We start from the raw sequence: 11,855 nt of genomic DNA, 5'->3' as shown, positions 1-11,855 counted from the left end.
GTTATTTATCCAGTATTATTGTGAGTGATTTCAATGTAAAATGCTTATTTAAAACGTTGTACAGCTGTATTCAACAATACAACGAAAAACATGTAACTCAAATGTCACCAAAATCAAGATCCTGTATTGTAAATTTCCATTAGCATTCTGTATATATACTCAATGCAATCTGATTAAAATTAGCTCCTAATTAACGGGATGTATTAGGCAAGAAATAAGTTAAGTAGATCTAAACTTAACACAGATTGTACAAATTGTGACATGTGTGAACTTTAATGTATAGGTCAAATATATATGGAGAGGGGTGTCGAGATGGTAAAGATTATTGTCTCCCTACTCAGTGATCATGCGTTGGAGTCCTATTGGGAGCTCTGGCTGGTATTTCTTAAGGCATGTGATTTATATTAACTGCCAACATTTAAGAGCTATAATGCATTATATTATACACATAATAAATTCAACATTTAAAACACTGACTCTTGTTCTATAATTTATTTCAAACAATTAATTATTGAAAAGCAAAACTTTCCAGGTTTTAAATTAATACAATGTCATATTTTTGGAACAATTATCATATAGTATCGTACATCACGGATTTATATTACATAATATAATCCGTGCGTACATGTAATTGCAGAAAGTACTTCAAATAAATATATGCATGTTGCAACCCTTTTGTCGTCTGTAATTAAAGGGAAATAACACAGCGTATATAATTTATGAATGATATGTATTTGTTGTCTCCCTTGGTATATGATACGTAAACCCATATTGGTTAGCTTATGGTACAGCAGCTAGATTCTGAAAGAAATAAGAAATAAAAGATCATTTAAACAACGTTATATTTCCAAATATATAACAACGTAGTAAAGTAAAGAATCATTTAAATAATCTTAATTAATGTTTATGATAATTGTAAAAAGTAAAGTTTTTTTTAACAATATGCAGTTTGCGGCAAATCACAGAAATTTGGTGGTCAAATATTCCCTTTCGCCCACCCCACATTTAACTCGAGATCATCTACCTCTATTAAAGACCTGTTTTGAGACCACTTACTCGTGGATTTAAAACAAATTCGCATTTACCGTCATGGTTCATTAAAGAATTTATTCATACGTTATATGGTACGTAAATATTCGTGTGGATATTGAATAAGAACAGGTTCTTATGATTCAGGTAGATGACACGTTTTTGGCAGGGCAATTAGGGCATGATCTGACCATCTCATAAAGTGTCTGTGAAATGAGCAGGCGCGTTGGTCCGTATTTATAATATCGAACAGAACATGAACAGAAACACGAATATACGACAGTCATCATTTTGTCTTACTTTCACTCCGCAGTGGGCAAGGCAAAAACACGATATACCACTTTGTCGTATGTTCGTGTTTGCGCTTTGCAGAACGCCGGACGAAAACACGACAAAGTCATTACTTTGTCGTATTTCGCCTAGCCACATGGCAAAAATCAGCCATCATAATATAAATGTACAAATCAGCCACCATAATACAAATATAATATAATGTTTTGAAAAGACACACAATAAATAACGTTACAGGAAATGAAAGCCTCATATGAAAAATGCATTACTTAAATTCTATATACTCCTTAACCAAAGAAAGCTAGATAAAAAAGACAAACGGAAAGACAGACAAATAACCAGAGAGAACCGATAGACTATACAGATTACGAAAGACATGAATCTTCCGGGTGTAATATACTAGTTATGATACTAGAAGACAGTGTAGAGACAAAGGATCCAACCTCTACTGTAACATTAAGACTCACGGTTATTTGATGCTCCGTTTTTGCTAGGGTTTCCACCTTTACCTTTAGTTGGCTTTTTCTTTGGCTGCTTTGCCTTCCATTCTTTCCAACGTTTCGTTTCTTTACCAAACTTTGCGTTCAATGTAGCATCATTCGTTACCGATATAGTTCGTCCATGATTCCTGGTCAAAAATTGTTTATCCATTTCAATTGCATCATATTTTCTGGCAATAACTTGCATAGTTGTGAGTGCACCACAACGTTCTAATTTGCGGAACACGTAGAGTCTTCTGTTGCCATTGACAACATACCAAAGGTTACCCTCTTTCCCGCCTTCCATTTCTCTCGTCTGCATTACTTCTATTGGCGGGACATCGTTTCCACCTAGTCGTATTTCAACACGACCATAGAGTAGGGCTATAAATGTTTGTAGCATGGACCTTCCGTCCGTGAAATGGGCAGTGATCTGATCATGTGTGTAACGGACTTCTGATGGTTTTAAATAAATAATCTCGCGAGATTTGTCATATAAGTTAGTCACCATATATTCATCCCTCGGCGTCAAACCTTTCTCATTCTTTTTATTTATAGCAACAACGTTGTTTTTTGAGTCTTCCTTCCCTCCCTTTCTAGGACTTTTGTCACCTTTTCGGGGAGTTTTCTTTTGAGTCTCGTTACGTTCATCAACCACCGACGCATTCAGATCTTTCCGTTGTTTTACGTAAACAAACGGCTCTCTCGGTGTCTGTTTTTGGGACTCCAACGGTTTTCGTGGCGTTTTTCTTGGCGATTCAGTTGGCATGACTTTGTTTGCAGTACCAATGTGCTTATTGCTATGATTTGTGTTGACTGAACTGATAGAAGAGGGCGCTGCCGTTCTGATGTCATGGTAATCGTCATGGATTTTCCGTGACGTATCTAAATGGTCTAATTGATGTAATTTCTTCGTATTTAAATTTTTCAAAATATACCTCCTTCCCCTGGGAGAATCGGATGGTGAATATGAATCGAAGCTGTAGTCATTACCATCTGCATATCTGGACATCATATTAATGCTTTTAAAGACTGTAATGCACTACCATAAAAAGAAATCAACTCAATTTTTTCACTCTTATATCTCTTGTGGTATATTGTTTAGGAAATCTCCATAGTTTAGTTATTTCCTTTTGCTATAATCATATCTAATTTCTTCCATATTCATTTTTTATAAATTTATTAACGAATTAGAAGTGCATGTATACCGACTTTTGTTATGAAGTGTATAACAAATACACAATGTTCCATAAACGTCAAATTCCAAGTATTTCCTTGATGAGAATTTATAATGTTCAAGTGTCAATATCCGTTTCTTACATTGGTTCACATATTCAAATTGTCAAATATATCTGAAATTAACAAAACATATAACATTTAGCTTATAAAGTTATATCACATAGATATCAATAAATAGTTCTCGTTTCCACTACGATTAAGCACACTGCGGCAAACTTTTCATCTTTATGGATATATTTGAAATGCAATTTCCCCTACAAAAATATATATATGAAATATCTAAAAGTAATCCAACTTTATATTTTTATTATTTTTAGTTTCACTTTGTATTTTTAGTTTTTTGAAATTACACAAAAGCAGGCTTTGATATGAAACAAAGCACAATCAAGGAACAAAGCAAGTCTCTAATATATCTTACTTTCTTAATATGTTAAGCCACAGGTTTAACAAAATGATGAGTAAAAAAAAAAGATCATATTTAAACATTCAAATCCAAATAAGCTATGTTACTAAGCCTTAATAACTTGTTTACTCAAAGTAATATATGCAAAGCGACGATAAGATATCATAAATATTCAGTGCCATTAAATCGGGCGTGATCAAATATGAGGGTAGCCCGGGTAGAAAGTAAAATGTTTTGATAAACATATACTTAATGAAGTGTCTTAAGTTTGTTGGACTCGGTATATTTAAGGATGCCTTTAAGCAAACATGAGGCGAATTAATTGGTATATGGAAGAAAAATTGTATACGTAAATGATTTGGTAAATTCTATGGCGAATTGTTTTTTGTAGAAAAAAAACAACATTTTTATAAATAAAATGGAAATTAAGGTAATAGCTATATCTCGCCGTCGTTCTGTAGCTTCTTTTGTAAGTAGATGATATAGTATATGTACGTGCAATTCTTCAGTGATTAGTGTTGATTCAAGGTAAATTTTAGCACACTTGGTCTTCCATAGGTTATACTAAATAAATACGTAAAGTAATGATTTCTTAATTAAGCTCTGTTATTTTAGCTAGTAAAAGTATTACAACATATTTATATAAACCTTATTATGCTGAGAAAGTTATATTACTTTTAAAAAAAAGCAGTATTGACTTACTTGTTCTATTTTTAGTCCCAGTCATTCATGTCTGAATTATTAAACATCTGCTTGAATCAATTTTAGGCGGTATTTAACTTTGTACCATTTTGTTGTTAACTTGTTTATTCTCCTGTGTGAACCTTAGGCTTTAAAAGGCTTATATCAAAATACTGAGTATTTAAGATACGGTCTAATATTGGAAAGTCGTTTTTCAAATACTCTGTCAATGATTTTCATCGATTTCCAAGGTCCGCAAATCGGTATATATTTAAGGTAGAAAGGAAATTTGTAATAAAGATACTATTCAACGAAATATATTCAACATTTTCATGATAATCTTATGAAAGAAATTTAAATTTTCACATGCCTGATGATTTCGTGAAATCATTTGTGAGATGCGATTTGAAATTCAATGAATATGCTTAAAGACCCATGACGACTCGTTTTTTTGCCAGATCTTTAACTACAAAAACGCATTACAAAAACAAAAATATTCATATAATACATGTATATATAACTGCTGAAATTTTTGAAGCTTGAAAGATAGCTGTCTTTGTACAATCAAATGATGGATGTTGGGAATAAATTTGTTTAAATGAAGAAGCCGTTTTAAAAAATCCATATTGAAAAAAAGACGATCTACCAAATTCAAAAACCCAAATTGCCAGAAGAACTTTGATTGGATGTTTTATAGAAATGACAAATGGCTTCCTAGAATGGGTAGATAATGCAAGCATTGTTGTGCTACTGACCATGTTATAACATGTACGACTAATTGCGGCATCATTATAGTTAAACATTTCCCCTTTCTATTCAACTCTTGTAATGCAAAAAAATACTAACTTAAGGTTGAAATACCGCTTTTAAACAAATACCACATGACTAAGTATTTATTGATGTTTCTTTAAACAAATATCATAAGAACAAAATAGCACCTGAAAATATTTCGTTGTTTATTTTATAATTAGGTCGACATATATTTAATTCTTGAATTTTGATATATTAGGAACAGGTACAAGCAGAATTAAGTACACAGGGGGTATTTGAATTTTATTTATCGCATACAATATTCTTTGAGAACACACAGAGAATAAAGTAAAAGTTGGTCAATGTTGGTCTTTAATCTATGACATCTAATTACAGATCACTGATGCGTTCCATTAATATCAGTCAAATTCTTATGATATTTTCAGATATGCTCATTCAAACAACCGAAGTCATCGTTGCTAATAACAATTTACTTCTACTTAAGTTAGTCATTTTATTTATATTTAAAATTCTGTTTTTAAATTTATTTTCTAAGTGAGAACAGCAAAGGAGGGCGAGACTGCATTTCCTATATTTAATAACCACTTCTTTTTATTTACAAACGGTGTGTATATCAATTAAGTAATCAAGAGTTTTACGTAATATTTGTAACCCAACAGAACATGTAAACATTACAAACGTTTAAGACCTTCCTTATAAACAAATGTATTTAGTGTCAGGGTGTTAAAAAATACAAGACAAGACTAGTGACAATTACCAACATCTTACTGGGAAGAACTAGTCGAAATTAACTGGATACAAAGTGGCAATCCGGCCTCTTTTTTATCAGCTTTGAGCCAGTCTATTTAGGAAGACATTCAAGTATATGCCAATGTTTTCCCCCAATTACCAAGTTGAAACTTTTTGTTTTTAACCAGTTCGTGTGTCCTTGTGTCGAAAATGACTAGTTCAAGACACTGTCCTAATGTTTTTTAAGTCAAACTTTATTTTAAGCTTCAAACTTAATATAAAGTTTTAATTAATCAAGGATGACCATTAAATGTGACATTTTGTGCCCGGTTATTTTGGTATTTTTCAGACGGATTATTATAACAGGTTTTACTGTATTTAGAAATATAATTGCATTTTGGATACATGTTCTTTAAATTTATTTCAACCTGAATCGTATTAGCTAGCGTTTGAAAAGTATTCTATACATATTTTAACGTTTTTTTTTGCCATATTTTAATCAAATTATTTATATTTATCCACTCGAAAAATGTTTAAAACAGGTTTCCTTTAACATTTTTTTCTCTTCTTTTTTCTATAAGGAACTTCAGAGTTAAGATAAAGTACACGTGAAAAGAATACATACCTTTTGTGTTAGTAACAGAAACAATACAATAGAATTATTCTCTTATTTTTTTCTCTTTCAATCAACGTTTCTATATATCCACATAAAAAGTCCGTTAATTTTAACAATTTCGGAACCAGCATATACCAACTTTATCTCAATTGTTTGTTTACAAAGTCGAAATATTTACAAAGTTTGATCTTTCTAAAAGCTGGACTGAATAGCTATCAAAGAAAAGAGTTTAATAAAAATAGTGACGGATTGATTTCTGCCCCGGTAGTTAGTAGAATAGTCTATTGTCTTATCATGATTCGAAAGACTGAGTATGAATGGCGTTTAACCTTATTCTTCAATCCTTACTTTCATTTCAATACTTTAACAAGGTCTAAACTATTGAGTAAAACTGTTCTCCGTTGATATATCCGTTATATATATGTGTGGAAGTTGTCACTTTTATGCGGAGGAGACTAAGAGGATTCCTTATTATACGGTTTTAGATTATTGATGTTGTGATTGAAGAAATGTCATGAGGTAGCTTGGTTCGATAATAACGGCTAACTGGTCTGGGTTACCTAAACTTACACTGGGTTTTGAATATCTTAGTTCCGTCTCCTATCTGATAACTTGGTTCCTCACCTATCACGGAGTTATCCGATAACGTTAGTGCCAGACAACATGTTAAGGATGTTTCATGGAGTTTTTATGTACATGTACAATGTACTAGCATATAGACATGATGATAACTGTTTCATAGGATTTATTTTGACAAAGCATGGAAAGAATATGAGAAAGTGAAACATTAAGCGAAAAACAAATCGGGGTGGGGGTGGTGGTAAATTATCTGTTGTTATATTTCATTTGTGTTTGATAATCCATTGAAACAGGTATTATCAATAGTTTTTACATGGTTTGAGGTTCGAGCAAGTGCTTAAGCATAAGCCTGTGTCATCATTTGTATATAGTAGTTGTGTACCGTTAGGTATCGAAATACAGTAAAAGTCTGGGGTGTTGTATAATAATAAAGAAATAGGTATTGTGTAGCTGCCGTTTTTAACAATAAATTCAATAATTATTTCTGTTCGAAATGAAAAACAGTGTTCATGGTGGGTATTTCCCTTCTTTTGCAGGTTTGCGTGACCTTTGATTTCATTTTTTACTCAACGCATTCTTGTTTCAGATTTCTTCATTTTTTGTTTGTCGTACACTCGCCAAATCAAGGGAGACAACTCTAGTTTAATTATGGGTTCTCTCCCTTATTCTTTAAATTACAAATAATGGAAATAGCAACACAACACTTTATATATTAACTCTGTTTTTAATGTCCATTTTTTCAAGATTTCAATAAATAATTGCAAAGCATAACAATATACAGTGAGATTTTATTTTTGAAACTGGAATAAAAATTATGTTAAAATACACATCTATCTTGTCCATACAACTAGATATAACAACAACAACAATTCATAATGAAAATGTTTGAAAACAAAGTCAGTCAACATAAATATGTAAAAGTAAAGGCCCATATACCATACACATTGTGTGTGGAGAAATCAGGGAAGCTGCTAAATATAAATAAAGGGATATTTGGGGGAAAAAAACAAAACCCCTATAGATACATCAATATTTGTTTTTTTTACCTAGAAAGATAAATAATTACTTATATTGAGTTCAACAATCCTCCTCCTCCCTATTTATCTTAAGATTGGATCATTTTAGACTGAATGATTGAGTTATTGCCCCTGTGTTGTTTTTTTTTTTTATAAAATTGAGAATTGATATAACAAATATTCGTTTTTATCAGTTTCCATTAGTGTGTTTATCAAAACTTTAGAATCCCAGTTTTGAAATTGAAAATAGACAAATAAAACAGAATATTTGTTAGATCCAGACTCAATTTTATAAAAAAAAAAACAGGGGCAATAACTCAATCATTCAGTCTTAAAGGATATGATCTTGAGATAAATAGGGAACTCAAAGTATGTAAAACTACGAAAATCATATTTTAAACTGAATTATTATTTATTAACTTGGGATCAACATTAAATGTAATGAAAATATTTCAAAGATAATGTTATTTCATTGTTAAAAAAAGATATTTCAATTTAGCTTACTCAAGTTTGTAATGGAATGTATAATAACCAATTAGCAACAATAAAAGGCAATGAGTAAAATTCTTCTATAAAAGCAGCTGAAATTCATACTTAAAAAATCATTCATTAATATCATAATAAGGGGAGAATTTGTTTTTAACATAAAGAAATATTAATAACAATTTTGCATAAGAATAATTTCATTAAGTCACTGGTTTAAATGTAATATAATCACAACCTTTCAATTGTCATTCACACTCTTTGTCTTAATGTTGGGCCGAATCAAACATATAGTCACTGTTTTAGATTTTAATCTATTTTACGAGTACAGCCCTGTGAATGCTTACGTCCATTTTATACTAATGATAATGTCCTTAATGCCTTACATATCTTAAATCTCTTAATAAGAAATGTGTCCAGACCTAGTAGAAGCAAGGGCAAATCCCCCAGCATTGAAGTGGGAGGGCGGCATAAAATCAAACATATGCTATAGCAATTCAATTTAGTAAGTAATTTACTTCCATTTTTTAACCATTGTGCCAATGAAAAGTTACTCATTGAAGTATGCTAAATTAAAAATGTACCTATAAGTATAACATGATTCTTATCTTGTTAATTATGGTGCCTGCGCCTTTGAACATTTTACAAAATTTAAAAAAAAAATTAATTTAAGAATGTATTGAACACTGATGCTCTTAATATTTTTATTTTTCATTCTCATTCCAAATTAGTTTCATTAACTATAATAGCACTTAATAAGTTTGTTTATTCAATGAAAAACTAATTAATTTTCACATACTTTTTAACATTCCTCTTGTTTCACTTTACTTAACAATAGCAGGATAAAATATTTGAATAAAAATATGACTTAAAAAGTCAACAAGCATATTTAACATATTTCTAACAGATATTGCATCACATAAAAACAATATACAGCAACAATAGTGCAATGTAACGTAATATTGAAACATCCGTTACAAGTAACTTATTTACATCTTTAAACTGTAACATCTATTACAAGAAACAGATTTACATCATTAAAGAGTAACATGCATTACAAGTAACAGATTTACATCATTAAGTTGTAACACCAATTTCAAGTAACAGATTTACACTATTAACATGTAACATCCATTACAAGTAACAGATTTACAAAATTAAAATGTAACACCCATTGCAAGTAACAGATTTACATAAGTAAAGTGTAACACCCATTATAAGTAATATATTCATATTATCAAAGTGTAACTCCCATTACACATTTACATTATTTAACTGTAACATCTGTTACAAGTAACAGATTAACATCAATTAAGTGTAACATCCATTACAAGTAACACATTAACATTATTTATTTGTAACATTAACAAAGTAACAGCCTACAACAAGTTTTCTACAATCAGAAATAACAATTTTTTAAAGTGATTTTCTGTTATAGTTATATAATAAAATAGTTCTGTAAATCACACTATTTAACAGATTATTGCTACAAGTAAAATTATTCTTTTCTATGAGTACATAATATTAAGTTTTTCAACCTTACGTTCATCATAGTGAAACGATATACAATTAAAAGCCGAGACAGTTCTAAGACAGGCATTTTTAGAAAAAGACTTGCATATCAAACTGATATGTGGGTATAAAATAAATAAAATTAGTTCTTGTAATTTGTTTACCAAAACAAAAGCTTGAATGCTACATGTGAGTTTGTTTACTACATGTGTAACAGAAACTTATAAAAAATATCTAAGTAAAGAAATCAAATTTGGAATGCTTTAAAATTTAACATTGGAATGTTCTGATAAAAAGGAATGAAAAATAGGTTTTCTTTTCTTTCATAGATTTTTTTTAACAAACAATCTTTAATTTTCATTTTAAAATAAGTTAAAAAATATCCTCTGAACTGTATTTTAGTATAATCTACAGTTTTAGATGATTCTGAACTAATAGTAGATTAGGTAGAAGCATAAAATATATTTGTAACTAAAAACTATGCATAAGAAAATTAAACAAATTACAAAAGCTAGAATAGGACAACAGAAGTCATGCAAATATAGGTATATAAATATTGGTATCACAATTATTCATTATAGCACATAGAATATTCCAAATTTAACATTCGAGACAAGATAACAGTTTCAATTATTTAGATACATCTTAACTGTATACTACTTTCAATTTTAACTAAGTTTCTCCAATCTCCTACCCAGTGACCTCCCCTTATCAGTACACCACATACATTTTTAACAATATTTTGTTAAAAATATTTTTTAGCTTTTGAATTTATTTTTCATTATTTTTTTTTTCATTCTTTTGATAATTTTTTGATAAATTATAACAAACGCAGGTACAAAAAGTGTTAAAAATAAAACAGAAAGAGAAAAATGATGTTAGATTTTCTATGTAACAGTCAATATTTACATTTGAATTTTGATGTTACGTCATGTGACTTTCATCATCATGTGACGTCTGTGAAGGCAGTGATTACAATCTGCCAAGGGAGGTAATCACTGTGAGGAGTTTGATGTTTCACTTTTTATCACCTAAGAACAAAACATTACTGTTTAAGATGTTTTGGCTAGACTAGCAAAATACTGATGATAATATACCTGCATCTTTTTCCAATAGCGTTAACTTTATTTTGTTTGTTTCATTTTACATCTTTTCCAAACAGTATTTCAGTCATATAGGCGGGTAGTTTCCTAACCATCATCCCTGGAGAGTTACACCAGTGCTAGACTACCTTCCTCGTGCTTAACTACCAAAGCATCTACCGGGGATCAAACCCACGCCAGAGAGGTAACTGGATTAGAAGTCATCGACTCTAACACCTCGACCACGGAGGCGATCACTAGCATTTAAATCATCACTGAAGAAAACATCTTTTCAGAATGACCTATATAGTTTATATATCTCATTGACAAGTCTACTTTCTCATTCATTTGCATCAATAAAATTGTGTCCTTATTTTAAGTTGCATTAAAATATACAATACATCAATTATAACAAAAAGTATTTCAGCTGTATATAAACAAAGGCAATATATATGTACCAACAGGAAGTAAAACCCCATACATCACAATCATAAGCCCAATATTTCACAATCGTAAATGCTATACATCAAAAAGTACATATATAAGAACACAGATATGAGAAAAGCTTTAACAAGAAGAAAAAATCGTCGTAATTTTCAACTAACTGCCTTATATAAAACTAAATCTATATTTCATATACTGAGCAGCGTTTCAACAACTTACACATTTACACAACATGTTGTTATAATTATATATTTATATATATATATATATAGAATATGATAAATATCTAATAAAAATGACTAGCTTACTCTTCACAGAGTGATTCCAAAGTGATCAATAAAAATTTAAGGACCAGTCTGGGAATGGAATGTTTTCATTGGCTAAATTCAAATATTCGTTTAAAATCAACGAATCAGATGATTGGGTTTTTAGACTGACTTTCATTTGAATGTTTTACTTTAGGTGATTGGGATGAAGTGGTTGTTACTCATTTTTATGTTA

The 11,855-nt window shown here is 30.3% G+C and overlaps 1 protein-coding gene across 3 annotated transcripts; it reads right to left on the bottom strand.

Moving 5' to 3' along the window:
- Window positions 1–267: 267 nt before the first annotated feature.
- LOC132725418 (uncharacterized) lies at window positions 268–6,458 on the bottom strand. 3 transcript variants are annotated; one of them, XM_060710538.1, is made up of 3 exons: window positions 6,248–6,458; window positions 1,788–3,151; window positions 268–801 (listed from the first exon to the last, which is right to left on the bottom strand). In XM_060710538.1, exons 2-3 carry the CDS (start codon window positions 2,812–2,814, stop codon window positions 776–778), a joined length of 1,053 nt encoding a protein of 350 aa, XP_060566521.1. In that variant the 5' UTR covers window positions 2,815–3,151; window positions 6,248–6,458; the 3' UTR covers window positions 268–775. The 3 variants fall into 3 exon arrangements, with proteins under 3 accessions (XP_060566521.1, XP_060566523.1, XP_060566522.1); XM_060710540.1 differs by having other exon boundaries at window positions 1,830–3,151; XM_060710539.1 differs by lacking the exon at window positions 6,248–6,458 and adding an exon at window positions 4,144–4,309.
- Between the last annotated feature and the right edge of the window lie 5,397 nt (window positions 6,459–11,855).

This window comes from Ruditapes philippinarum, unplaced genomic scaffold, assembly GCF_026571515.1.
Source record: "Ruditapes philippinarum isolate M1 unplaced genomic scaffold, ASM2657151v2 ctg2598_1_1_1_1, whole genome shotgun sequence".
In the NCBI taxonomy this organism is placed as follows: Eukaryota; Metazoa; Mollusca; class Bivalvia; order Venerida; family Veneridae; genus Ruditapes; species Ruditapes philippinarum.
This window is presented reverse-complemented; position numbering and strand designations above follow the sequence as displayed.

Bases quoted from the DNA above. Each gene is read 5' to 3' on its own strand.
- LOC132725418 (XM_060710538.1), bottom strand. From the start codon at position 2,814: ATGATGTCCAGATATGCAGATGGTAATGACTACAGCTTCGATTCATAT. The intron at 802-1,787 runs GTGAGTCTTAAT...TATTTCTTTCAG, and splicing joins AAACGGAGCATCAAATAACC to AATCTAGCTGCTGTACCATA.